Raw genomic sequence first — 27,209 nt, 5'->3', positions numbered from 1 at the left:
AACACACATACTGGTAAAAAAAACAAATGTATAGCCTGAATGCATTCGAAGTCTGATAAATGCATAAATGTAAATAAAAATGCAAGTAAAGGAAGTGCAGAATGTAAGAAATGTATAAAAAATAAAGCAAGTAAGAGAAGCAACTAAAAGTACAAACGATGACTTGATAACCAGTGATCATATTAGCAGTGTTATGTCTCATAGCAGATTACTGTGTGGATTTGTTTGCATAGTAAAGATAGTGTGAAAGAGAGTTTAATCAAATGAATTTATGACATGTACAGTGTATGTGAATAAACAACTATAACTTGAAGGTTTTATGTAGAAAACTGGTGTCGGAGCCACCTTTGTGTCCCGTCTGTGACGGTGAGACCGGATGCCCTCGGGGTGTCTTCCTGTCCACACCCTCAGGGGACATTTCCTCTCAATTGTCACCATGACAACAGCTACGAGAGGTCAGAAGCTCAAAAACACTTTTTAGTTGTATGAGGCCCACCATCATTGTTTACTCGTGCCGAGTTACAGTAGAGTCGGACACAGTAGGACTTTCTGGATAATAGTTAGCATGGCACATAAAAAGGAGGTTCTGGACAAAATCTGAATGTTAAAAGGTCACTTCTGTGTTCATATAAAAAATGGTCCAAATTTAAAGGACAATACCAAAAGATCTGCATTCATTTCATTTTTATACCCATGACTACAAGATTAAGACCATCTGTTAAACATCTGAATCAGCACATTACACGGAGCCGCTTCAGGAAACAAAGAGTTTCTAATCCATTCAAAATAATCTATTCCAATTCACATCTTTAGTGAATATAACCATGTTCTTTCCAGATATTTGAGAAACATTTCCTCAATAGAAAGCACTTCCTTCAGGAAGGAAAATACATACAAGACGAAACATAATATGAAGCATTCAGTTGGAATGATAACTGATGCAGATGCACTGTGCATTTCAGGACTAAAAGTATAAATGAATACTTTACACATACATACATACATACATACATACATATATATATATATATATATAATGCATAGTTTTTTTGTAAAATGAATTCAGTGTAACAAATTGACAGAATAATCTTTGACACTCATTTATATATTTTATATGAAATGCTATCCTTAAACGATGGCGTCACCTGTACAGGTAACGGTGACGTAGGCACACAAGCCACGCCTCCTCAATACAATAGGTAGTTAACAAGACCACGAAAAATGCCTCATAAATTGTTAGGCGCAAAGTTATGATTGCCAAGTAAAACGTACCCAAAACACACTACTGATACGATTAAATATAGGAGTATAAGTTTTGATATGTTTATCCCGTTCCTTTAACTTGAGATGAAAACAGGCTCAGGTAAAATAAGTGCGAGACTCAAAAGTAACTTTCGATCATCATCACAACATGATAGGTTTAAAATGACCATAAAACTTCAAACCAGGCTGTTTTCGTTCAAAGAACCGAGGAAAGAGTTAGTAAAGGATCAAATTGTTTTCAGATTGTGATAAAAGCGGGATGCCTCGACACTTACCGAGCGATTGGAGCGTCGCTTCTTCGATCCGCGCGTGAACATGTCGACGGCGCCGGTGTGTCTGGATTCACGCGAGTACTCTCATATATCCGCTGAAGTTTACTACAGTACAACCTAACCTCTCCTCGCTCGTCTCCGCGGTCTGGCCTTTGGCCTGTAGACCTCCGAGCTGAAAACAACTGCGCGAGAAGTTACCCGAGAGCGCCTAACTAACCACGGGCTACACCTACAGGACAAGTGCTTAACTGTAGAGGGTCAGGACCACCCCCTGTTCACCACTACTGCACACCATACTCATCAAAATCAATCAAGAAATAAACCCATTCAAAATCACCCTTAAAATATGTATGTGTTGCATTGCAATTGTTTATTGTGTAGGCCTATGTATGTAGCGATTACTTTTTGTTATTCAGTTGTATTCAGGCTATCTATCTATCTATCTATCTATCTATCTATCTATCTATCTATCTATCTATCTATCAGTCTGTCTGTCTGTCTGTCTGTGTATGTCTGTATACGTTTAGAATCACTAAGTTTTCAATTGATGCTTCACAATTAAATATAGCATGTCATTTATTTTAAAAGAAAAGGTGAACATCGAAAAAGAAACATTTAAAAGAAAATCGTGTACATTTTTATTTTTACATTTTAATTATAAACATTATTACATTTACATTTTATGTTTAAACATTTGTTAGACCTACCTGCACTTTCAGAGCCAAATCTATGAATTAAATATTGATGGTAATATTGCCTATGTGTTTATTTACTTGAATTAATTCATTTAATTCCAAAACTACTAATACATAAATGCACTTTCATAAAAGCAAAGTCTTCTTAACCTGTTAAAAAATGCAAAAGGTTTCACGTCACTCTGAATTAAAGTAGATGCTGCCATCTAGTGATAGATATTCTCCTGGACTCATCTGCTTATAACTGGGTATAGTGAAATTATTATATTAAGTACTTATATTATATACGTATATTAAGTCCTTCCTTTATTTCTTTGATTAAAAAAAATAATAATTCTTCAAACATTTTTAATATTAAGTAAATCTGTATAAATACCAAAACGTGTGTATAACACGTCATATTGGTAGTCGAAATCATTCGTATCGTTCCAGCAGGTGGCGCCGCGCGCACAGTATCCTTCTCTCTCACACACACACGCACGCACACACACACACGCACACACACACACACACACACACACACACACACACACACACACACGTGTAAAAGTTGGAAACCTTATAACAGCATTTTATTAAATGTAATCGAAATACCAGCAACACCATTTTAAAGACATACACCTTACACTATTAAATCTCGTGCTGTAAACACAAAACAAAACAAAAAAACTTGCAATAAAGTTTTTTGTATGTGTGTGTGTGTGTGTGTGTGTGTGTGTGTGTGTGTGTGTTCAAATGACTGTTTGAAAAGAGCAGAGCATCATGAGTTAATAATTTTTTACAGAAGTGATGGCATTTCTGATCATCTCACAAATAAATGTTTTCAGGAAATCACTGGGGTAGAGGTGAGGTCGCAAAAACAATACAGACATGAGAGGAAAAACAGGCAAACTGTCTTCAGCTAATTGGTATATATAATTTGTAAATGGTAAAAAAAAAAAAAATTAAATTATACGTTATAAATGGTTTTCAAGCAGGAGAAAAAAAAATCTATCCTCTATCACTTCTAAAAAACAATTTCTATCTTGGCAAAGCTTCTGATGTTTGACTGACAACTGACTTTTTCTTGACTGCACCTGAGTTGAATACATCCGACTCAAATCCTGTTTGATTAACCTTATACAACTACAACAACTTCATTTAAGCACAAAACACAAGAACAATCAATAGTTACTAAAAATTAGGTGAAATTTTTGACAATAAAAAATAAAATAAAAAACAGCACCAGACCAAATTAAATTAGGTTCTCCAACACAATTTACTAATACTGACTTGGTCAAAATGTGTCTTTCTCTAGTAAAGAATGGGAAGCTCTTCTGAACACTGATTGATCAGATGTTATCAAATGTTGTGAGAACCGACCAAGCCAACACACAATGTGTGGTACTGAAAGCCGCCTGACCGAGATGATGGAATGAATCTTTGAATGCCTTCATTTTCAATCCCTTTTGTACATAAACCTCTTTTGCTGTGTGATGTTTCCTCTGGTCTTCATCTCTCACGATAACTCTCAGGAATTCACTCCTTTTGCCATTTGTAGACTTGTTCTCCATGTTTTGCTTGCTGTTAATGTTGTAGTGAGGAAAGTAGTTTCAAACTGTGTCATCTGTTAAAAACAAAAAAGGGAGAAGCAACGAGGGAACAGTTAGTCAGGTTAAGTTGTTGTAGGTACACAGAAATTCGTTGAGATACCAGTGTTGCCACTGTCAGAATAACTGTTTAAGTCAAATGTGAGTCGTAAACATCCGGCAGCCTGTTCAAAGAGAGTTACAACACCACTTCAAATCAAACCCCTGTCTCCGCCCTCAAACAAATGGCAGGATATTAATGCAACATCTTGTAAGTTTACTCCTTTTTTATTTATTCTTATTATTATTCCTAATACTGTACATGTATGTACACAACTTTCTTTTTTATTCTATAATACGTGTTCAGATTTTGTCGTTTTACTCATGATCATTTAGTTCCAAACCCATAAGACTGTTGTTTATCTTTGAAACAAAGATCATAATTTCTTTAACAAAACCTGCAAGTACGTTTGTGCTTCCAATTAACATATTTTAGTTTCTGCATAAGGATCTGTCAAACTTCATATGTAAGTAAAAGCCTAAATGAAATCTGTTTGTTAGTGAAAGTGATTATGTGTTGGGGTTTTGGTGTAATGGACTTTCAGTGAACGAATACAAATCTCTCCGGTGTCATTAAAGATATATCTTTATTTCAGTGAACTCAATTCATTTTTAATAAAAAGGCATTGTAGAGTAGATACGATACCACTTCTGAATTTGGCATTGCGAAAAACAAAAACTATCCACAGTGTGTTAAAAGAACAAACAGACAGCATCTGTTGACATTTGTAAAAACAGAAAAACTAAAATCTACCTTAAGTGCTTTACGGTACACATGGTTTTTGTTTGTGCAAATTGAAGTACTAAAGTATTCACTTGTACTGAACCCGGAATGTTACTGCAAGATATAACTCTTTTCATATTTAAATATCTCAAAAATGTAATAACAGAAATTTAAGCATATGAGATTTTTCCAAATATGCCGGTGAGGAGAAAGGAAAAGGAAAGAACATCCTGGAATTCAATGCAATTTAACAAAATAATGAAAAGCAATAAAAGAGAAGATCAACATGTGGATGGATTAGGAGACATAAATATACGAAATGCCACTGCATTAGATAACATACAACCCGAATTCCGGAAAAGTTGGGACGTTTTTTAAATTTTAATAAAATGAAAACTAAAGGAATTTCAAATCACATGAGCCAATATTTTATTCACAATAGAACATAGATAACATAGCAAATGTTTAAACTGAGAAATTTTACACTTTTATCCACTTAATTAGCTCATTTAAAATTTAATGCCTGCTACAGGTCTCAAAAAAGTTGGCACGGGGGCAACAAATGGCGAAAAAAGCAAGCAGTTTTGAAAAGATTCAGCTGGGAGAACATCTAGTGATTAATTAAGTTAATTGATATCAGGTCTGTAACATGATTAGCTATAAAAGCTTTGTCTTAGAGAAGCAGAGTCTCTCAGAAGTAAAGATGGGCAGAGGCTCTCCAATCTGTGAAAGACTGCGTAAAAAAATTGTGGAAAACTTTAAAAACAATGTTCCTCAACGTCAAATTGCAAAGGCTTTGCAAATCTCATCATCTACAGTGCATAACATCATCAAAAGATTCAGAGAAACTGGAGAAATCTCTGTGCGTAAGGGACAAGGCCGGAGACCTTTATTGGATGCCCGTGGTCTTCGGGCTCTCAGACGACACTGCATCACTCATCGGCATGATTGTGTCAATGACATTACTAAATGGGCCCAGGAATACTTTCAGAAACCACTGTCGGTAAACACAATCCGCCGTGCCATCAGCAGATGCCAACTAAAGCTCTATCATGCAAAAAGGAAGCCATATGTGAACATGGTCCAGAAGCGCCGTCGTGTCCTGTGGGCCAAGGCTCATTTAAAATGGACTATTTCAAAGTGGAATAGTGTTTTATGGTCAGACGAGTCCAAATTTGACATTCTTGTTGGAAATCACGGACGCCGTGTCCTCCGGGCTAAAGAGGAGGGAGACCTTCCAGCATGTTATCAGCGTTCAGTTCAAAAGCCAGCATCTCTGATGGTATGGGGGTGCATAAGTGCATACGGTATGGGCAGCTTGCATGTTTTGGAAGGCTCTGTGAATGCTGAAAGGTATATAAAGGTTTTAGAGCAACATATGCTTCCCTCCAAACAACGTCTATTTCAGGGAAGGCCTTGTTTATTTCAGCAGGACAATGCAAAACCACATACTGCAGCTATAACAACAGCATGGCTTTGTCGTAGAAGAGTCCGGGTGCTAACCTGGCCTGCCTGCAGTCCAGATCTTTCACCTATAGAGAACATTTGGCGCATCATTAAACGAAAAATACGTCAAAGACGACCACGAACTCTTCAGCAGCTGGAAATCTATATAAGGCAAGAATGGGACCAAATTCCAACAGCAAAACTCCAGCAACTCATAGCCTCAATGCCCAGACGTCTTCAAACTGTTTTGAAAAGAAAAGGAGATGCTACACCATGGTAAACATGCCCCGTCCCAACTATTTTGAGACCTGTAGCAGAAATCAAAATTGAAATGAGCTCATTTTGTGCATAAAATTGTAAACTTTCTCAGTTTAAACATTTGCTATGTTATCTATGTTCTATTGTGAATAAAATATTGGCTCATGTGATTTGAAAGTCTTTTAGTTTTCATTTTATTCAAATTTAAAAAACGTCCCAACTTTTCCGGAATTCGGGTAGTATTAAACCAAGGAGCTTTTATTTTATACTGTAGAAAGTTTTCACAACAGGAAATGTTTGATGAGGTATTGAAGTACTCAATATTAGAAATACTGAACATGAGAAAAGTATTCTGACACGTTGTGGATTTCAGACTCCAGTGGATCGTCTGGACCAGTCATGGCTGAAAATTAGCTGATCATATGCTCATCTTCAGTTCATTGAAGATGTTTCTACATGAGAACAGATTTGGAGAGATGTAGCATTACACTTCTTGTTCACCAATGGATGTTCAGCAGTGAATGGGTGCCGTCAGAATGAGAGTCCAAACATGTGATTAAAACATCACAATAATCCACACCAGTCCAGTCTATCAGTTAACGTCAAAAGTTGAATTTTTTAAAGAAACAAATCCATCATTAAGACATTTTTAACTTCAAACCACTGCTTCTGGCTACAACCCTTTATCTACAATATTGCTTTTTTCAGTGAAATAATTTTCGGAGGAAGCATTATTATAGATTATGGACTCATATTTTAGTCAAAAGCAATGGTTTAAAGTTCGAATGTTTTAATGATGGATTTGTTTCTTACAAACAGACAGCTTTTGGCTTTTCAAGATGTTAACGGATGGACTGGATTGGTGTGGATTATTGTGATGTTTTAATCAGCTGTTTGGACTCTCTTTCTGACGGCACCCATTCACTGCAGAGGATCCATAAGTGATAAAAAAAAAGAAAGAAAGAAACTCATCTACATATTGAATGGCCTGAGGGTGAGTACATTTTTTGGATGAACTATTCCTTTGAGGAGAACTGGCACAGTAAATCCAATAAAGTTCTGCCGACCCTTGATTTGCTATTTGATGTCTAATGCAATGGCATTTAAATGAGGTTTAAGTTCTAACATGTTTTAATAAATGAATGAGTGCTCATGCACCTGTGGTAGCAGCTGTATGCTGTCTGCTGCTCTTGAGGACCAAGTAAATCGTGTAGGAATCATAAGCAAACAAGATCCCAGCCAGCAGACCAAACACCTGGGAGAGAAGATGAGCATTATTATAAACAGATGCTGGTTGAGTGATAATCCGAGGAGGATATAAAGCACTTGAAGAAATAAGTATGGTTTGTGTTAATGCTGATTTTTGGATGTCTCACCCCACCAGTGATGAGAGCCCCGTCTCCAGCCCCCCTGATCACACAGATCAGAGAGGTTATGAGATAAAGTGCCGCACCGATTACAGCGCGGATGAGATCCTGAAGAGACGAACAGAGAAGCTGTAAGCAGCGTTCGCAATGCTAGGCTGAAACAAGACGCAAGTGTGAGTGAATTCATACTCACGCTCCAGATCCAGTTCACCACCAGAAACTGTTTGTCCAGGTCCATCATGAAGACAACGAAGAAGATGGAGGCAAAGACCATCTCACAGATGGCGACCGCTGTATACCCTCCATACTTAGATATGGCATAGCAGATAAGGATGATGAAACTGAGAATCTACAGAAAACAGACAGACATGCAGTTTAATAACTCAAACGTGATCGCATCAGTGTACAAAAGCATGTGAGGATTGCTAGTTAGCAATTCTGCATATAGCCTGTTTCTCTACTGCAGTATTATTATTGTTAAAGTCGCAATAAAAAGGAAGTAGTGACTGATACTAGTAACACTTTCTCTCTATTAACTAGTTGCTTATTAGCATGCATATAACAAGTATATTGGCTGTTTATTTGTACTTATAAAGCACATATATTAGTTCCTTATTCTACATGACCATATTTAAGATCCCTTAACTCTACTCAATACAAAAAAAACAAGCACTGTTCATGATGACATTTATAATATGCATATAGAAAATAGAAACAGATTTCTGAAATTTGATTTCATGCTAAAAAAAAAACGAAATGGCGAAACTTTCCAATTAACTGAAAGAAACAACAGTGGAAAACTGAAACTAAACTGAAACTAAAGTACATCTACAAATGTGTTTGAAACTGAAACTAAAATAAAATGACAAGATACCAAAATGTAATAAAAAAAATAGAAATGTCCACAAATTAATTTGTCGTTTATAAATGTGTGTGTGTGTGTGTGTGTGTGTGTGTGTGTGTGTGTGTGTGTGAGAAACTAGAAGACTCTTAAATGACTAAACTAAATCTAACAACGACAGGATGAAAACAATCTGTAACTTGTTCAGTTATATTGTGCATCTAGTGTCTAATTCAATGACATTTCTCTTTGGTTCTCACGTAGTATTACTGTGCTCAAATTACACAATCCTTAACTTTTTCAGTTGTATCTTGTATAAGACTGTATAAACTGTCAGTGTGTACGAGTGTTTTATTATTTTCCTAAATATCTTTGACTTTTCAGAGTGGAAATTCTCCCTCTCCCGTACGTCACCAATGTTTGCTGCCAAATCACCAAAGCTTTCTCCTGTTCACTACCCACAATTCATCTGAACGTGCCATCTGCTCTAGGTGTCAGTTAACAGTGAGCTCCCGGTCTCTCACATCTTATGAAGCCTTTTCAAGTTTGATTACTAAAACATCTGTTGAGGACTAAAGAGAGGAACGCAGCGTGGATATAAACACAGCACAATAGAAGAGGTTGAAGCTCATTAGATGGTTATAAACAGTGAATTATTATAAGAATACTTTTGGGAGTATCAAATCAAATCAGCCCATAGACTCAAACACTGCGCTGATCTAATTAAACACTGCCTGGAACAATTAGGAAAAGTTAGTTAATGTTACAGACTTCAGGAACTTGGACTGTAATATCTAATCTATTACTGATGCAGTGTTGGGTAAGTTACTCTAAAAAACTAATTCATTACTAGTTACTAATTACATCTTCAACAGTGTGATTAGATTAAATTACTCTCTCCAAAAAGTATTTAATTACTTAATACTTTCTAAATCCTATATCAACCTCGACAAGTGATATGAATACAAGAATAGACATGAAATAGTTCTTTTAGCTCTTTCAAATAAATAATAGATAACTACATAAATTATTCTGGTCACACTTTAGATTTGCCTCAATATACTCCTAATTACTGCTTATTAATACTTAGTTAAGTAGTTGTTAAGTTTAAGAATTGGGTAGGATTTAGGATTTAGAATAAGGTCTTGCAGAATAAGACATTAATATGTTTTTTTTTTTGTTTAAGTAATAATAAACAGCCCAGTAATATTAATGCTAATTACCAACTAGATAATAGTGAGAATTGGACACTATTCTTACTAACTCAACAGAGTATTTAAAGTGAGAAAGGTACATAAAAGCATGCATTTTAAGGTTAGACTTTACATTTTGATCTTAAATCCACTATTGTATTGCATTGTATATAAACGTTCTACAGTCTATACACAGTATAAGCTCAATTACATAAGTAACTGTAATTAAATTACAGAAGAAATAAGAGTAATCCCTTACTTTACTTTTCAAGGGAAAAGTTATTAAATTACACCAACTAATTACTTAGTAACCAAATAATTTAACTAATTAACTGGACTGACTCATGGTTTGTTTGTTTAAGAATGACAAGAATGCAGGTTGAAATAAGATTATAGAGTTTTCAACATGCTTCGATTTTTTAATTCTTCTAAAAAGCCTAGTGAAACATTAAATGAAAAAAGCCGCAGATTTCAGATTTAGCTGCTTCTATTTCTTTCAGATTTGTTGGAAGGAAACTACAGGTGTTTGTGCATGGTTCCTCTTGAAGTGCTATTTTTGTTGCCATGAGGGGTAAATGATTTGTCCACAAGCCACTGTGCAACACCTGTGCCTTGTGTTTGCACTGATCTGCTGCCACAGCAACAGCTGATAAAACACTGCAAGTGTGAAGATCAAGACAGGAAGATGCTCAATGTGTTAGGAGGCAAGCTTCCTGTTTTCTGTCACTTGAGGAAATTACAAAGTTATGCTACCAGGCAATAACTATGGTATCATAAACATTAAAATAAACATTAGTTTCTGAATGCATGTAACTGATCTTACTGTAAATGACTCATGGTTTTTGGCCACATCATATTTAAACTGAAATGTCCTAACTCCACCTTCCGGAAAAATAACAGACTTTTGTCTGGTGACGTTAGCAGGGCTTCAACACTTTATCATGATCCATCCACCTCCATCAAATCAACAATATAGATATATTGCATTGAAGTGATAAAAAATTACAGTAAAGACATTTAAAATATATATATATTTTTTTTAAATTAACAAATGCTGTTCTCCATCCTTTCAGTTTCATCAAAGAATCATGAAAAAAAAAAAGCTTTGAACAACTTAATGCAGCCTTTTGAGCATAAGAATCTTACCAACTTTTGAATAGCTAGCCTATTTTTATTATTTTTATTTTAGGTTTTAATTTCCATTATCCATTCACAAAACCTCACTAGAGAGTGATGCTGAATCTGTGTCCTGTTACATACGGATGGTTATTTGGGCTTACACACTGCTCCGGGTGTGTGTTCACTGCTGTGTTTGTGCACTCTGGATGGGTTAAATACAGACCACGAATTCTGAGTATGGGTCACCATACTTAGCTGAATGTCATGTCACTCACTATTTATATTACATTATACTACACTATGTCACTTCTGTGCTACTGAATCACAAATCCACTGACTGGAAACAAATCTTGTGTAAATTAGGTGATGTAACCACACAAACAGCACATGAGCTCATTTTGAAGTGAAGTGACATTCAGCCAAGTATGGTGACCCATACTCAGAATTCGTGCTCTGCATTTAACCCATCCAAAGTGCACACACACAGAGCAGTGAACACACACACACACACACACACACACTGTGAACACACAACCGGAGCAGTGGGCAGCCGTTTATGCTGCAGCGCCCGGGGAGCAGTTGGGGGTTTGGTGCCTTGCTCAAGTACACCTCAGTCGTGGTTTTGCCGGTGTCCTGACATTTATTCATTGAAAAGTTAGGCTATATGTTAGGTTATATGATAATCTGATTAGTAAACCATTTCAAAAAAATTTTATGTAAAAAATAATTTCTCCATTATAGTTAAACTGCAAAATCAAATAAACAGTTGACCTAACATAAATAAATAAATAAATAAATAAATAGACAACCTATGGAACTCGATCAACTTAAATTAACTTAACTATCAAACGAAATATATAAACATGTAATCTGAATAAAAGTCAATCTACTTAATTTTTTAAAAGGTGTTAAACAACCAAAGACACTTAGAATTTTGCACTGCTTAACATCTATAATAATCCTTCTTTATATTTATAGACAAAATTAAAGTATATTGCTCAAAGCCTTCTACATAGTACTAGCTTCTTGTAAATGAAGACAAGCATTTATGCTTATAGACAATAAGCATTAATTTAATTGCAATGAGATGCACATACCTCAGTACACGATTCTCAACCATGGTGAGGATCAATACATTTTAAATCAGTAAAAATATGAACTCTGATCCACATGACAGCTAACTGACAGTGACAACAGCAGCAGCATAAATTAAGATAGTAACATTTAAAACAATTCTAATATTTTAATAATGAACACAAAATGTTTTCAAGCAGCAATGCATGCTGGGAACTTGTGCAATATTGTTCCATGTACAATTGTTTATTCAGACAACTCAATTTGAAAAGCCTAGAGATTGTTGTGAACAAATGCTTGAGTATCAAAGTAAGTTAAACAAAACAGCTTATGCTAGTGACAAGGTTTTTTTTTTCACACAAAACATTAAACTGACTTCTACTAAACATTCTTTTTTCAGGCTACTTTTTTACATTGGTTAGTAGGACTTTTTGAAAGTTGGATTTTTTTGTGTATATACTTAGCATTTTATAGGTTTCTGTGGTTTGGGAGCTTGTTGGAATTGATTTAACTGGTCCATTACCCAAAACTGCAGAAGGCTTTCAATATTCCTAACAGCTACAGACTACTTCTCAAAATGGATTGAGGCCTTTCCTTTAAAAGCAAAGACAGCAGCTGAAGTTTTAAGACATCTCTGTTCCCTTATTTATAGACATGACTGTCCCCAGAGAATTCTCTCAGATCAGGGAAGAGAATTTGTAAATGAAGAAAGTCCATTGAAAATTTTTTTGTAATAATTTGGGTTAGGTTTATTTTAATAAGGATTGTTTCGCTGTAAAATCATCCTACGTGTTTATTTTATAGTGGTAGGAAAATCTGATAAGGTATTTTAATCTAATAAGATTATATTGAGTGTTTGTCTGAAAACAGAAACGTCATCTTTACTGACCATTGACCAACACTGATAAACTGACTGATAGACCCTTATTTCATATAAAAAAGAGACAACACAACTAATGCGTCGATCACATTATAGCCAGTCAAAACTGCATGTAGCCTGAGGCTAACAAGTCAAATGCTAGCCTACTAGCCAAAACTCCACTTAAACTGTAAACATAAACCATTTTTAGCACAGACAATTTTCATTTTCAGCTAAGCAAAAATACCAGAAAGGTTGAGAAAGGCTTTTTTTTTTCGTCAGGATAGCAAGTTTAAAACACACAGTGTTATCTCTCCATGGCTTTGAAATGAAGCCAGCATGAGGGCACATAAACACACCGCTGCCAGCAGAACGACAGCCGTTCGGCTTCAACCGACAAACGTGCAGCGCTGCATTCACAGTTCTCTTCACACAGCTACATGACTGTAACCTAGTATTCAAACTCTCTCAAACTTTAAAAGCAGTTTTCATTAATAAAAAAATAAGGAAACACTTTAGTTTAAGGACCAATTCTCACTATTAAATAGTTTCTTATTAGCATGCCTATTATTAACATATTGGCTATTTATTAGTAGGCCAACTTGTAAAGCACATATTAACACCTTATTTTGTATGACCATATTTTAGATCACTTAATCCTAAACCCTACAAATACCTTACTAACTATTAATAAGCAGCAAATTAGGAGTTTACTGAGGCAAAATCATAGTTAATAGTTAGTTAATAGTGAGAATTAATCCCAAAACTGAAGTGCAACCATGTTAAATACACAGTAATACAATTTTATTTAAAATAAATGTAGGGCTCATTCTCAGAAAATGGAGACACATGACTAATCACGATTATCAATTACAATAACACTCAATCTTTAAATGTTTGGTTTTCTTGAGAAAACCGAGACATGGGATGAAGCGAAGCCAATCAGCAAAAGTGCATGTTACTAACCTGTTTGGATTTTTAATGACATTTATCCATTCATTCATTCATTCATTTATTTAGGTCACACTTTATTTTAAGGTCCATTTCTCGCTACTAACAAACTATTAACTATGTATTTTGCCTCAATAAACTCTAATTTGCTGCTTATTAACAGTTAGTAAGTTAGTTGTTAAGTTTACAGGTATTGGGTATGATTACAGATATATAATATGGTCATGCAGAATATGTGCTTTGTGAGTACTAATAAACAGCCAATATTTTAATAATACTCATGGAACTAGTTAATAGTGAGAATTGGTCCCTATACTAAACTGTTACCTTCATTATTTTATTTTTTTATGTAAAAGGGTTAAAAAGTTGCTGCACAAAACACGGGTTACTTATTTATTTTTAAATGTATGATTTATTACAAAGGCACACACAAACTAAATGACACTAATGAAACTTTGGATCTGAGGTGGTTTTCGAGAATTCAGGGATGAACTTTTAGAAGATTCTGAATGAAATTCTAAAAATGTAGCCAATAAAAATCATAGTTGTACTAACTTTGTTTAATGTAAACTAGTGTTGTCAAAAGACCCGGTACTTCGGTACCAAGTCGGTACTAAAAAAAAGAAAACGTCACGGTACCAGGTTTCTTTAAGTACTGGTGGTACCGAGGTCCCGTTCAAACCCGGTTCTTGACGCATACATCCCTATGTTTTCCGTGAAGCAAAAAGCGCGGACGGAATCTCAAAATCCAGTCATGAAAATGAAACTTAGCTTTTAATATGGACAGTCAGGGAATTAGTCAAAGTTGCCATAAATTAATCAAATCAAATCTCCATATGGACGAGTATGCACTTCACAAGCATTTTACCGTTTCATTTGAGTAAAACCAGTCAATATAAAGGTATTCCCGGCAACCCATCAAAACAACCCTCTACATTTCGAGTAAATCACTCGCATATGTGACTAAATTTTACTCTGGGCAACTAAATGATGTCTATTGTTAGCCATTGGCTAATAAATTCTTATATTTTACTCGCCAGTGTGTGTGTTCAAGGCTATTATAAGATTAGCACATTTTCACTCGCTGAACACTGACTTAGCGCTTCAGAGTTCTCTCTTCATCAGGTGACCTGTATTATTTCAGTTCATCTCACTGGACGCACAGCGCACCTGTTTTTGCCGAACGGTAAACTTTGTGTGAGAGCGCACAAAAGGATTTTGTGCCGGTTTCTCCGGTAGTGGGCGGGGCTAATGCACAAATAGCAATTTCATTGGCTGGGGCCGATCTATTAGAATCTCTGTTTTGATTTCAGCAAATCAGTTCGACCGAACGCAGACAACGTGATAATAATTAATATGATCTATTACTATGTTTTTTTTTGCAGAAACCCTCAATGACCAAAAATATCTTAAGCATCACCACCAATCTTAAGTTCAGTTAAAATGACAAATATGCATTCATTAAAATTTTTACATAAAGGCATTGTGCTAGAAATATTACTATTATTTAGTCAAATGTACGTGATACTGCTACTATTGTTGAAAAAATTAATAAAACTTTATTTTTTAAAGAAATAAATCATACAATATTCTTCCATGTTTTAAATGTAATAGCAAATCCCCTTTATTTACCAAAAAATAAAATGTGTTTAAATTTCATAAATTAAAAGACAAATTAAACTTTGGTGAAACTTGTTTACTGTTTTTCATAATTATATTACTTGTAGAAAAACTTTATACAATTGTAAATAAGTATAAAAAATGGCATTGGTTTTATTTTTAGTGCTAAAAAGTTTTTTCTAATTAGCATATTTTTGTGTTTTGCTTTGGTACCGAAATTGGTACCGAGAACCGTGGATTTTCACTGGTATCGGTACCGAATGCTGAAATTTTGGTACCGTGACAACACTAATGTAAACAAATACAATTTTATATTTATAATTAATTTCTTTATGAACACTATTATATTTTAAAGCATGCATGAACATGCCTAAAACTCACTGTAGCTTTATAAACTTCATTATATTGCCTCATTTAAATAATTGTAAGCTAAGAAAATGTAGCTCTATTTTACATTTTGACGTTTAATCTTATGCTAAAACGTTTTTCCAGAGCCCCCTACAGTTATTTAACAATCTACCCCAAAGTCATTACGCCCGGCCTGTGGGCAGCGTGAAGCGCATGATGTCATCAGGCACCCCTCCTTCAGGCACATATGTATCGGAGCTTTATGAGCTGTGGGGACTGGCATAAACTGTGTCTATGAACCTCACAGGCAGACTGAACTGTAGGCAGCGCACAATGAAGCTCTATTCAAGAATGCAGCGCTGCCCCTTTAAGAACACCCACTACTGAGGACTCCGGGCTGCAAAAGAAATATTCAACACCCATACGCTGATCATTTGGCAAAGAGTCAAGATGTACTAAGCAATGGCAAGGCGCCCACTGCTTGATTCTAGAGAAAACATTTGTGCATGTGTTCACATTTGTTTTTGTTCAAATCGACAAAGCATAATAGAGCTATACAGTACATCCCTCATCTACTGTAAGTCTACTTACTAGTACTTGTACATAGTACTACTACTATGGCTACTTACTGTAAGCCACTAGGCGTGTCATTTTAGTTGCCCGTTACTCAACATGTCTGGATGTGGGTGTGTCTGAACGACAAAACTGAACTCTTGAAAATGAGTTCTTGATTTCCAATGTCCTTGACCTTGACCAGCTATTAGTTATACAACATGTGATTATTCCTCACAATAACACAGTATTCTGTGTTATTAGGTAATTATTCCATCAGAAGTCATGACAGGCCAATGCACAATATGCTGATGTTATTTTTCAACAGGATACAGGAAGTCGGGCATGTGAAATGTGGTGAACTAGGAAAGCTCCATTGAGGCATAATAAATGACAGAGCTGGGCTGCTTTACCATTCTGCCATTTATCAGTGTGTTCTCTGATGGTTTATGTCTTGTATGCAAAGACAAGGTGAGTTTATGAGTCTACAAAAGTCCCTCTGTCAGATCCGGTTTGAATTATTTACTCTGAACAAACTTGTTAACAAGAACTTTTTATAGACTTTTTGTTCATTTGCTATTGCTTAATATGGGTTTTTACAATAAGGAGAGCTATTACAGAATAAATATGCTTTTAGGGGTATAACAGTACATGTATTCGTACCGGACCGTTTCGGTACAGGGTTTCGGTACGGTGCACGTGTGTACCGAATGACCGAATGCAATATTTTGTGTGCGGAACATATACATTTTCGTGTTTCCAAACAAACATATTAAGTGGCGGAAGTCTCCGCGTTCAGCGCAAATCCCGCCCTGCAGCTGATTCTAAGGCCAGTGACACACTGGCTGCGTGGCGTGAGCATGCGTTTCTGCTGCGTGTCAGTTGCGTGACGGCTGCTTCGCGTTTTCTGTGTCTCTACACACCAGAATCATGCCTGACACGGCACTGGCGCGCTGCTCATTTTGTAGGTGACATAGAGGGAGACTGCCGACAGACCAGGATCTTGTCTTCACGACAACAATATCTATACTTTATGTTGAGCATAAATATAAAGCCTACCGATAAAGGACACTGTCAACAGTATTGACAGCAAAATAGACTATGTTTGACAGGTGCAATATGCCAGTGTGTCACCGGCCTAAGGTTTTCAAAAGGCAACACGCGAGTGTGAACATCACTACAACTAGGAAAAAAATTATTGTAATTCAAACGCAGCTCCCGTCGGCATTTAAACAGACCTTTGCTCTTAATTCCGATCGGTCCAACGCAATAACGAAATCTGATCAGGTCTAAAAACTGAAACTTGATGTTGCACTTTACACTTTGGAAAAGTTATATATTTTAAATATGAGCAGCCTACAAGCTGGGATTGGTAATGCTGCACTGTAATCAAAGTTATTTATTTATATTTTTCATTATATTTTATTATATGATATTGGTTTGAGACTGAGAGTATTTTATTTAGTGGAGAACTTTGCAGCAGTAATTTATTTCCTATTCGTTTTTTATTTTATATATATTTTATTAAAAAGTATTTAAAAAAACTGTAAACAAATTGTTTAAAAAAAGTTTATAGTAATAAACAACCTGCAGTTTAATGTATGCATTTCTTTCCCTTACTGTACCGAAAAAAAACCGAACCGTGACTTTAAAACCGAGGTACGAACCGAACCGTGATTTTTGCATACCGTTACACCCCTATGCTTAGTTTACAGGGTTAGCTCACCACAGCTGAAAATTGTTCCTTGTGTCTTACTGCTTTCTTCCAGAACATAAAAGCAGAAGTTTTGCAGAACAGTTTTGAAGTGGAAGCAAATAGTGACTATGATCTGTCAAGCTCCAAAAAGAATAAATGTCATCTGATGACTGAAGACAGACAGGCACCCACAACTGAGAGACAGATAAGAGAGGACAGTGGTCTGGTGTCTATGGATCTAGCAGATGGGTGACGTCTCGTGAACTCTGACCTCACACACACCATCAGTCACATGGTCTCCTCCCAAAAGCACACACTGGTGTGAAGTTTGAGATGCCTCCGCGATGAGAGCTACTTCATTCAACAGCAGTGTTAATACTCTTTCACCCACGTTCGCTTAAAACAAGACATAACTGAATGTGTGATGCAGTTTTATACTTATATTTGCCACCATACTTTATCTTAGTCAAGCCTGTTATTTTGAAACAGTTAGCTACTTGAATGCAACTGTATGACAATTCTGGCACTTTCTTTAAATCTATTTTTAGCTCTAAAAATGTAAAGTATGTGGTTTATGGACTCACACACGATTAGACTAAATGTTTACCACATATGCTGTGGGTATGAAATAAAGACGCAACGATATTCTTAAGTGTGTGAATCAACAGGAGAACTATTTTTGTTCAGCGAGTGGGAGCGTCTCCATGACAACGGTTCATTTTAATGCACACCGGTATTTTGTTCATCATACGATGAAGCCAAATTAAGAACTGATGGAGAACCTCTGAGCGTTTTACAAGCATATTATGAAATGAAATGTAAAGTTAAAGTCACATTCATGTTAATAACTTACTATTTCAGCGGCCAGGATGGTTCCTTTCCGAGTCCGCGCATAGCTCGTCAGTTTCCCAAAACAGCCTCCAGACGAGCTTCCCTCCGTTTCTGCCATTCTGCAGATGTTTTCCTGTCAAATAATAACGCTTTCCTATGAAGCCTAGCGTCCGTATCGGCGAGTGTTCACAAACACGATTCTGTTATAAAAAGACGCCGTGACGAGGAAATATAAACGCAGTTTATATCTTACGCAGCTTGTAACTTCTTGGTGAACGTCCTGTCAGAGCAGCAGTTAAAGACAGGAACCTCAAAACTAAGCGCGTGAGTGTGCTGGGCGTTGGCTAGGGCTTCAGTGTACTTCTGTAGTGTCTTGAGGATAAATCACAGAGAGAGAGAGAGCGAAACCAACCGCCCTGCCCTAGACAGAGTATAAAAGCGTTTCCTCTCAGCAGCTGAAGTGCCTGCAAACACTAAGTAGGCAGCTGCAGCGCGCGAGGTTTTGAAACGCAGCCCGAATAATCATAGCTGCGAGCGGTGAAATGTTCAGTCAGCAGAGTGGACTTTAAAAAGACACTCATTACCAGTTTTAAAAGGGAAACCACAGCTGCCCCAGTTTATATCTGCAGTGGAAAACTAAAACTCTAAAAAAAATTGTAGAGATCTTTATGTGAGACATAAAAAAAATACAAAACCATGCAAATAAATAAATTATTAAAACTTTTTCGTTATTCCATGAAATTTCTCATTATTGTCTTTATTTTCTTTTCTTTTAAGCTTTTGAGTTGTGTGTGTCATCATTGCGATATGTATTTTTACTGTTTTAAAATAAAAATGTAATTAAAAAACAGTCAAAATAAAAGTGAGTAAAATCGACATCATTATTAGCAATAAATGTGCATCAAATGGTAATATATATATATATATATATATATATATATATATATATATATATATATATATATATATATATATATATATTACTGATAATTATCAGGGATATATTTAATTTTGCTGTAACACAAAAACAAAACTAAAAAATGCAAAAAAACATAAAATAAACTACTGGATACATGTTACATAAATAGTAACATAAATAAATAAAAAAGGTTTCTTAAGAAATAATATGAATTGTTCTTGACAGGTTTCACCCATATGCCAGTCATTCAGTACTGATACCACAGTACCATAGTATTAACATTTTATACCATCACTGACTGCACCTTGTTACTGCCACAATATGTTTTTGGGGGACTGTATTTAGGACTATTTCTGTGAAATCTGTAATTTCCTCCGTTTCCTTCTATGATTTCTTTCCTATTAACGGTTTAAAAAATAAGACCATAAGGAGCTGCAAAGAGTTATAAATGGTTTTGAATGGGGAAACATTTTGTAATGCTTCCCATCTGGATTGTGTTTCTTTCTCCTGATTCTCAGGGAGTGTAACTACACTGACAGAGAGAAGGAGAGAGGTTTCATGGAAACTATAGGTAACAATTTGATTTAAAGTGACATTGTGGAAATACTCTGTGCCATAAGTACTTTGGGTTGGGTTCGACGTTCTCCCAAAGGCAGACACACACACACACACACACACACACAGAGGGCCTTGTTTTCGCAACAGTGAGTGATAATAACAAATGCTGCCACGAGCGAGTGAGGACACATCTAAAGGAAACCACACTTTTCTGTCTTACAGCCTGTTTCACAACACCAATAAAACACACTTGAGAAGAAACCATCAATTATTGTTCCATAACTCTGTTAATAATAATTGTGAATTATATTTATGCTGTAGTACTTGCAGCATTAATGTAAGCTATTATTAGAAAGATGCTAATTAATACAGTAATCTGAATTAAATATTAATTCAGGTTTACAGTAAATTTCAAACAGAATAGTAATACTTCCATTCATACGTTTGGGGCAAGTACTTTTTAAAAAATGTTTTCTATTGTAATATATTTGTTATTTATTCTTGTGATCAAAGCTGATTATCCAGCATCATTAACATCCTCTAGAAATCATTCTAATATTTATCATCATTTATCCTCATCTGTAAGTCGCTAAACAATCAAGATGCTCTACAACTGCATTAATAAACATACTAGCATGTATGCAAATGTAGATTTAATTTCAAATTTCTTAGAATAATCTTTTCATTTGTATTTATGTATTTTATTTTGCATATTTATTTCGAACAGTCACATAATATACTAAATGTCTCCCTCTTCTGGTCTTAAAAGGCACCAAACATGTCTGTCTGTCATTTTAACCAAACTTTCCCATTACTCTCCTCTCTAACCCCACAGTGAGATTACAATCGATCCACATCTGAATGCTTTTTTAAAACTGTTAGATATTAGAGTTTCTGAAAACCATGTGTTCAGTGAAAAACAGGCACACTGGAGCATGAATGTCATCACTCTAACATGATTTTATTTTGCAATATAATGAGGGAGAGAAAGAAAGCTACATGGACCTTCATGTACAGGCAGAGAGACAGAGACAGCATCGAAACCAAAAAAAGCCAAAAACACATGGAAATGAACTTTCTGGATGAATATTCCTGCTCACTCACACTCATGTCAAGAAGAGCATCAGTGGAGATTCACAGCACTAGAAAAACCAAACAGCAAGTACTGAAGCACCCATGATGATGTTCACTGAGCTGCTGTATAGCATCAACAATACAAATGTGTTTTTTTTTAGATTAGAAAGGATTTGACAGGAAATAAATCTTGTGCTTGTTCACCTGTACTTCCTGTTTCGCTTTGTTCTTTCATTCTTCTAGTAAAAGTTTGATCTAAAACCACTGACTTTTGCAAACACTTTTAGTAATGATTGACACATTACTGTTATACTATTTAGTCTTTGGGTTCTCACGAACCTTAAAAGTTACACACAAATAAAAAAGAAAACCACACATTCAGTAGGAGGTTTAAGGTCAGTTCTGTATAAAAAAACAGTAGTGATAAAAAAAAATGGGGAAATCACCACCACAATAAATAAAAACGAAACAAATGTGGAGACTACACACGCAAACACAAACAAAAAAAAAAACACCCGTTAAATTCACAACATGGTATATCTATTTAAGTAGAATTCATATTTACACCAAACAGTCAAACACATTAAGTATTTTAACTATTTTAACGATCTGAAACGCAAGTGTCAAAGCGCGAAGCGCAAGTAACTTTGTGGGCAAATCTAAAATGGGTTGGTCTTAAGTAGCTTCATTATTCATAGGTGTGGTTTGGGCGTAACGTGAAATAAACCACAATCAGAGCGTCATCCAACATTCCCTTTAAAAGCAGGTGCGCAAGTTCCATTGTGGATTGCTATTATTATGGCGTATTTACCAGGCGCACGCCAGGAGCGGTTCACAGCCGAGGAGACTGATGTTCTTGTAAGAGCAGTGAAAGACAGAGAAGTTGTGTTGTATGGGGATGGGAGAATTACAATTAGCCTGAATAATTTGTAAGATAGATTTATGCCTATTTTTTCACATCTTCGTGGCACACCACAATGATTTCCGTCATCGCATGTGTTAATATTTTTTTTATTGTAACAATTTAATATTTGCAAAAATAACTGTTGCATCTGTGTAGATTACATGAGCAAAGTGTATGCGCGTTGTGCACGCTATACATTGTGGTCAAGCATGCGCCCTTAAAATAGCATAATGAACAACGCGCAACGCGCCACTGACTTTAGACTAGGTTTTTCTGGTCAGTCGCGCAATTGTTTAATGGAACAGCAAAATAGCACCAGGGATTGTTTGCGCCGGAACACGCCTCCTTTTTTGCGCTGAACCGTCCAGGGAGCGCAAGTTCATTCACTAGTTTAGCGACGTGCTTCTGTGGAGGGAAAAGCGCGCTTTGCGTGGGTGCAAAATAGGAATGACACATGCGTCGGTGTACAAAGTCAATTGCGCTGGGTGCAAGATAGGGCCCTAAGTATTTGTCTATAATTCATATATAATTCTTTCAAACACCTCCTCGTATGTAACAGGTTTCATTCTTTTTTTTTTCTTGGTAGCATATTCAAGTTTTTGCTTATCACAATAGGATGGTGATGTATTGTGAGGGTCTCACCTCCTCCTGGGTCCAAATAATTTCCCCCACCCCTTCCCTTTAAACCCACTGCTCATACAGAAAGACTGAAGAGACAGGAAACATACAGTAGCTAGGGATCATGGCACCAGCGCCAGTACGTTCTACGGATGGTGGCGCCAGGAGCAGATTTGGGAGTGCTGAGGGTGGTGTGTGGGGGTATTCATTAGTATGCAGTTACTAATAATATTTCATGTTAATTTCTTGTTTAGTTTTCTTTTGTTTATTGACAGTAAAGCACTAAGCTTGAGTTAAGATGCACACAAAATTTACTTTTGTTAACAAAACGAACAAGGGGCAAACTCTACTTTTATATACAGAAAATGTATTCCACTCTTATTAAATGTACCATTATTTTTCTAGCATATGGAACTAAAGTGATTATGTGTGATTTAGTAGCAAATTGAAGAAAAGTTTGTGACTTTTCTTACTTCATACACAAAAATAGTGGACAATTCTGACAGAATCTGATTTCTTGATGATAGTGATTTTATCATTTCAAAATATAGAGGAAAAAGTAGAAATGAATGACTAATAAGCCAATAAGTGCTCCTCTGCTGCTGTCTACTGGTTATAATTGTGATTTGATGTGTTTTTAAAATTTCACAAACGTTTGTTTACTACATAGTATATTTTGTTTATCCCTTTAAAAAAAAACATTCAAACTGGATCATCTTAGAGCTTTAAAGTGCTGGAAATAGCTGTGTAAAATTCTTGGAAGTCATCGAAAAGTGCTTGAATTTCTCTCTCAAAAGGTTGTACAAACCCTGGATGATATAATGCATTAGACTATTTCTACCACAACACCATGGTTACAGTTAGCGTTACGCTTCTGGTTTCCTGACGTATGTCAGCGCCAGGGGCGTCGGACTGGGGGGGTAAAGGGTACCGAGTACCCAGGGCCCGAGGCAGGGGGGGGCCCTTAGAAGTCAGTTTTCTATACATACATATACATGCACTAACATTTGTATAGCATTTATGTACAACTAAAAAAGTTCCTGTGCAAACCTAAACTTGTAGTTAGGCACTGGATTGGTATAAAAAAGTCATTTTCATGCTGTGCAGGGCCCCACACCCCTCTCGAATCAATGCAAATGGTACGACCCGCAGGTCAGGTGCTTCTGCTGCGGACCCGCGGTGATTGAATCAGTTGATGAGACAGGAGCTGGAGTGAGCCGTGAAGAGTCATGTCTCTCCTTAAGAAAGGAAAATCAGGGGCTCAAAAACGAAAAGAGAAGCAGAATAAAGAGAGAAGGGCAAATGAGGGCAAGCAGTTGCTCACAAATTTTTTTGAAAAGAGAGGTGAGCTCCAAATGCATCATCAAGCATTGACATTGTTTTAACATAAATATCTACTCCCGGTAGAATAGCATACATTTATGTTTGCATTTATGAATAATATACCAATACTTTATAGTATCACACCCTTCATAGCGAGCAAACAATGTTTCTGATTATTACATGGCTTGGCTGAATTCCAATGTAGAATGCGGTCTGTTATTTCTTGATAACAGACTGCTGCGAAGTATAACAGACCGTTGCCATGAAAAACAGCGTGTTGCTATGGACGCGGAACGGACTATTTTCTTTGGCGGAAGCAATACAATAGTTTTTAAATCAATAAACTCCTTTTTAAATCAATAATTCGTGGCAAATTATTTATTTATTTTGTGGGTAGCCATGTAATAAGCGGGATAATGTATAGAGAGGCGGTCGTTATAGCGAATAACAACCCCGACAGGCTGAACAGGACCCCGACACGAAGCGGAGGATAATGTAATCTAACGTTATAATTTATCCCTTACGTAAATAACAGGGAGTGAGAAGCAGACGGAGCTCAACACACTGCCACTCCAGGCAGCTGCCTAAACGCTTGTCTCCTCTTCTGCTGCAGATCATCCCACTCTCAGAGTCAGAAGATAACATGAAAACACTGTATATTTCCCTCCATTGTCAAAATCTAACACCCGAGAAAACACAGATCGTTAGCGCCTATTTTACCGCATTGTTATGCAAATTAGCTCGCACACGCTCTTACATTAAGTACAGGATTGTTCTCAGTATAATAATGCACATCTTAATGATTGAAAAATGACTTATTTTAAAACATAATTCAAAGACTGAATGTCTAGTTTGGCGGTTAGTTTACCCTGTGATTCTATAGTCTAGTCTGCATTTATTTTAAACAGACAAATAATCATCAATTATCTTGTACTTAGCCTACACTTTAAAAAAAAGGTATTGTGACAATAAAGGATATTTTAGCAACCATTTGAAGCCATATATTTCAGTTTCAGAGTCAGACCCTGCAGCAGCAGGCCCCTCATCATGGCTAGGTGAAAGCAGTGACAGTGAGGTGGATGTGAGTGTGACAGTGAGACAAGGTGAGCTTTTTAACACTTAGTAATTAGTAATTAAGTGTTAAGAGGAAATAAGCAAAATTAGTACATTGTTATTGTACACATTTAAACTTTAAAGTGTAATTACTAATTACAGTTTACAGTTTACAGTTTAAAGTTTAAATGTGTACAATAACAATGTACCCATTTTGCTTATTTCCTCTTGTAGCAGAGGCAGAAATAGAAGATGAGGTTGATATTCATATAAGTGATCAGAGGGAAAGTGAAGAATGTGATGAAGGTAGTCAGGAGCAGGAGGACAGAGCTGAAGAGGAAAGAGAAGAGAATGAGAGACTTAGGGATACTGGAGAGGGATTTTCAGAGGACCCAGGATTATGGCCAACAACTCTTACTGATAAGCACAGGAAAACTATTGTTCACTCAATAACACTCTACCTGCAAAAATATATTAATCAGAGTGTGGCCTATTTTGTTTACATTTTAAGTGTTTTTATGATAAAAATGCAATACCTTACCCATTGGTATCACTATGGTATTGGGGGCCCAGCAAGATGGTTTGTACCCAGGGCCCAAAATTAGGTGCTACGCCCCTGGTCAGCGCTGTTTAAAACAGAAATTTCTGTGCAGAATTCAGTCGCTTCTCACTGGATCTCGGAGCACTAACAGTGTCGTGAAATCAACTTTGGCTCCCGAGTAAAGCTGTTCTGAGCTCGGACAAGTTTGTTTGCGTCACGGTCCGAGCTGCGCAGCTGAAACAGCTTGGTTTGATTTCGCTTTTGTTTCGTTTGCTGTTTGATGTTTCTCAAATGCAACAGAAAATGAGAGCTTATGAGTTGGGTGTAATAAGTTCTGTGTAATAAAATGGAACGACCAAGGGAAAAAATATTACTTGAATAAATTACTTTAATAACAACACCGATCACTGTTAAATTTAGCAAACTGGATTGAACAAAGGTGGTTTTAAAGAATTTCTAATATGTATGAATTATTTAGCATGAAATGTTGTTAAATTTAGAAGAAAAAAAAACAGCTTTCATTATTTCAACTGCATTTTAATGCTGAAGTTCAGTAACATTCTGGCTGGCTTTGTATACAGCAGTGAATAATGCAGCATAATTATCAATGCATGATTACATTATCATCCAGGAGTCACATCATCTCGTTATTCCTCATTTGCATAATGCTGAATCTGTCTCAACTGCCAACATGTGGAGCACATTTAATATATGTGCATAATGACATTGTCTGTACCCACCACAGAAGTGTTTAGGCCGGACATTACGGGCTCATGGATTTCCTTGCAGTGGTTTTCCTCACGGTCAAACACAGGGATGAGGTCGATGACCTCATCAGGGTCTGTGGCCCACTTCACATCTGAGAGACCTTTGGCCCACGCCACTGAACTCACCAACCACATAAAGGTAAAAATAGCTGTCACCACAAAATCCTGCAGAACGATAAAACACAACTATAATTCAGATTTAAGTGCATTTTTTTTTCCACCGGAACACACATTTGAATGGGTTATATTATATTAAAATAATAAAATATTATGCCTTCACTACTATCCTTATATGCTGTGATGTTTCCCCTGTTAATATTTTTTTATGAAAATATGTAAAGAATTATTTATTTTTTTATTTTTTATTTATCTCATGGCTCCAACAGATTACGCTTTTCTAACAGTCTTTCTCAGTGGTTCATTATGACTGCACTTTCATCAAGCTCAATAGTTAGAATAGTAATAGTGATCAGTTTATTATAGGAATATAATGCTTGACACCAATGTAAGAATATTAACTGTAAATAATCTAATGGATCCAGTGACATTTTGTTAGTTAAAGTTCCCCTGAAGAGCAACTTTGTTACAGCCCACTTATTAGCCTATAATGGAAATGAAATATGGATTTTGTTTGCTTCTAAATGTTTAATTTTTGATTATGAAATATTTGTTAAATTAGTAAAAATGTGGGCAATATACATGTTAAAATGGAATA

The 27,209-nt window shown here is 36.1% G+C and overlaps 2 protein-coding genes and 1 long non-coding RNA gene across 4 annotated transcripts in view; all 3 read right to left on the bottom strand.

The window, feature by feature from the left end:
* LOC132097421 (prickle planar cell polarity protein 3-like) overlaps positions 1-1,748 on the bottom strand; it is a 54,225-nt gene extending 52,477 nt beyond the window's left edge. Inside the window, exon 1 of the mRNA XM_059503123.1 lies at positions 1,539-1,748. Coding sequence (XP_059359106.1) covers positions 1,539-1,580 — 42 coding nt within the window. The 5' untranslated portion in view covers positions 1,581-1,748. The remainder of the gene's footprint in view (positions 1-1,538) is intronic.
* Positions 1,749-2,778: 1,030 nt separating this feature from the next.
* Positions 2,779-3,248, bottom strand: LOC132097082 (uncharacterized). The gene is made up of 2 exons (XR_009422655.1): positions 2,971-3,248; positions 2,779-2,899 (listed from the first exon to the last, which is right to left on the bottom strand). It is a non-coding gene; the product is annotated as an uncharacterized LOC132097082 (long non-coding RNA).
* A 59-nt stretch (positions 3,249-3,307) lies between these two features.
* Positions 3,308-27,209, bottom strand: part of LOC132097420 (proteolipid protein 2-like) — a 61,697-nt gene continuing 37,795 nt past the window's right edge. The window contains exons 2-6 of one of the 2 annotated variants that reach the window (XM_059503122.1): positions 18,760-18,856; positions 7,847-8,002; positions 7,663-7,761; positions 7,445-7,541; positions 3,308-3,836 (exon numbers count right to left, since the gene is read on the bottom strand). In XM_059503122.1, coding sequence (XP_059359105.1) covers positions 3,823-3,836; positions 7,445-7,541; positions 7,663-7,761; positions 7,847-8,002; positions 18,760-18,855 — 462 coding nt within the window. In that variant the 5' untranslated portion in view covers position 18,856 and the 3' untranslated portion in view covers positions 3,308-3,822. Of the gene's footprint in view, positions 3,837-7,444; positions 7,542-7,662; positions 7,762-7,846; positions 8,003-18,759; positions 19,177-27,209 lie in introns of those variants that run through there. The other variant, XM_059503121.1, reaches the window with a different exon arrangement.

The sequence above is a fragment of the Carassius carassius genome, chromosome 21, assembly GCF_963082965.1.
Source record: "Carassius carassius chromosome 21, fCarCar2.1, whole genome shotgun sequence".
Classification (NCBI taxonomy): Eukaryota; Metazoa; Chordata; class Actinopteri; order Cypriniformes; family Cyprinidae; genus Carassius; species Carassius carassius.
Note: the sequence above shows the minus strand (reverse complement) of the source record. Positions and strands in the feature narration are given on the sequence as shown.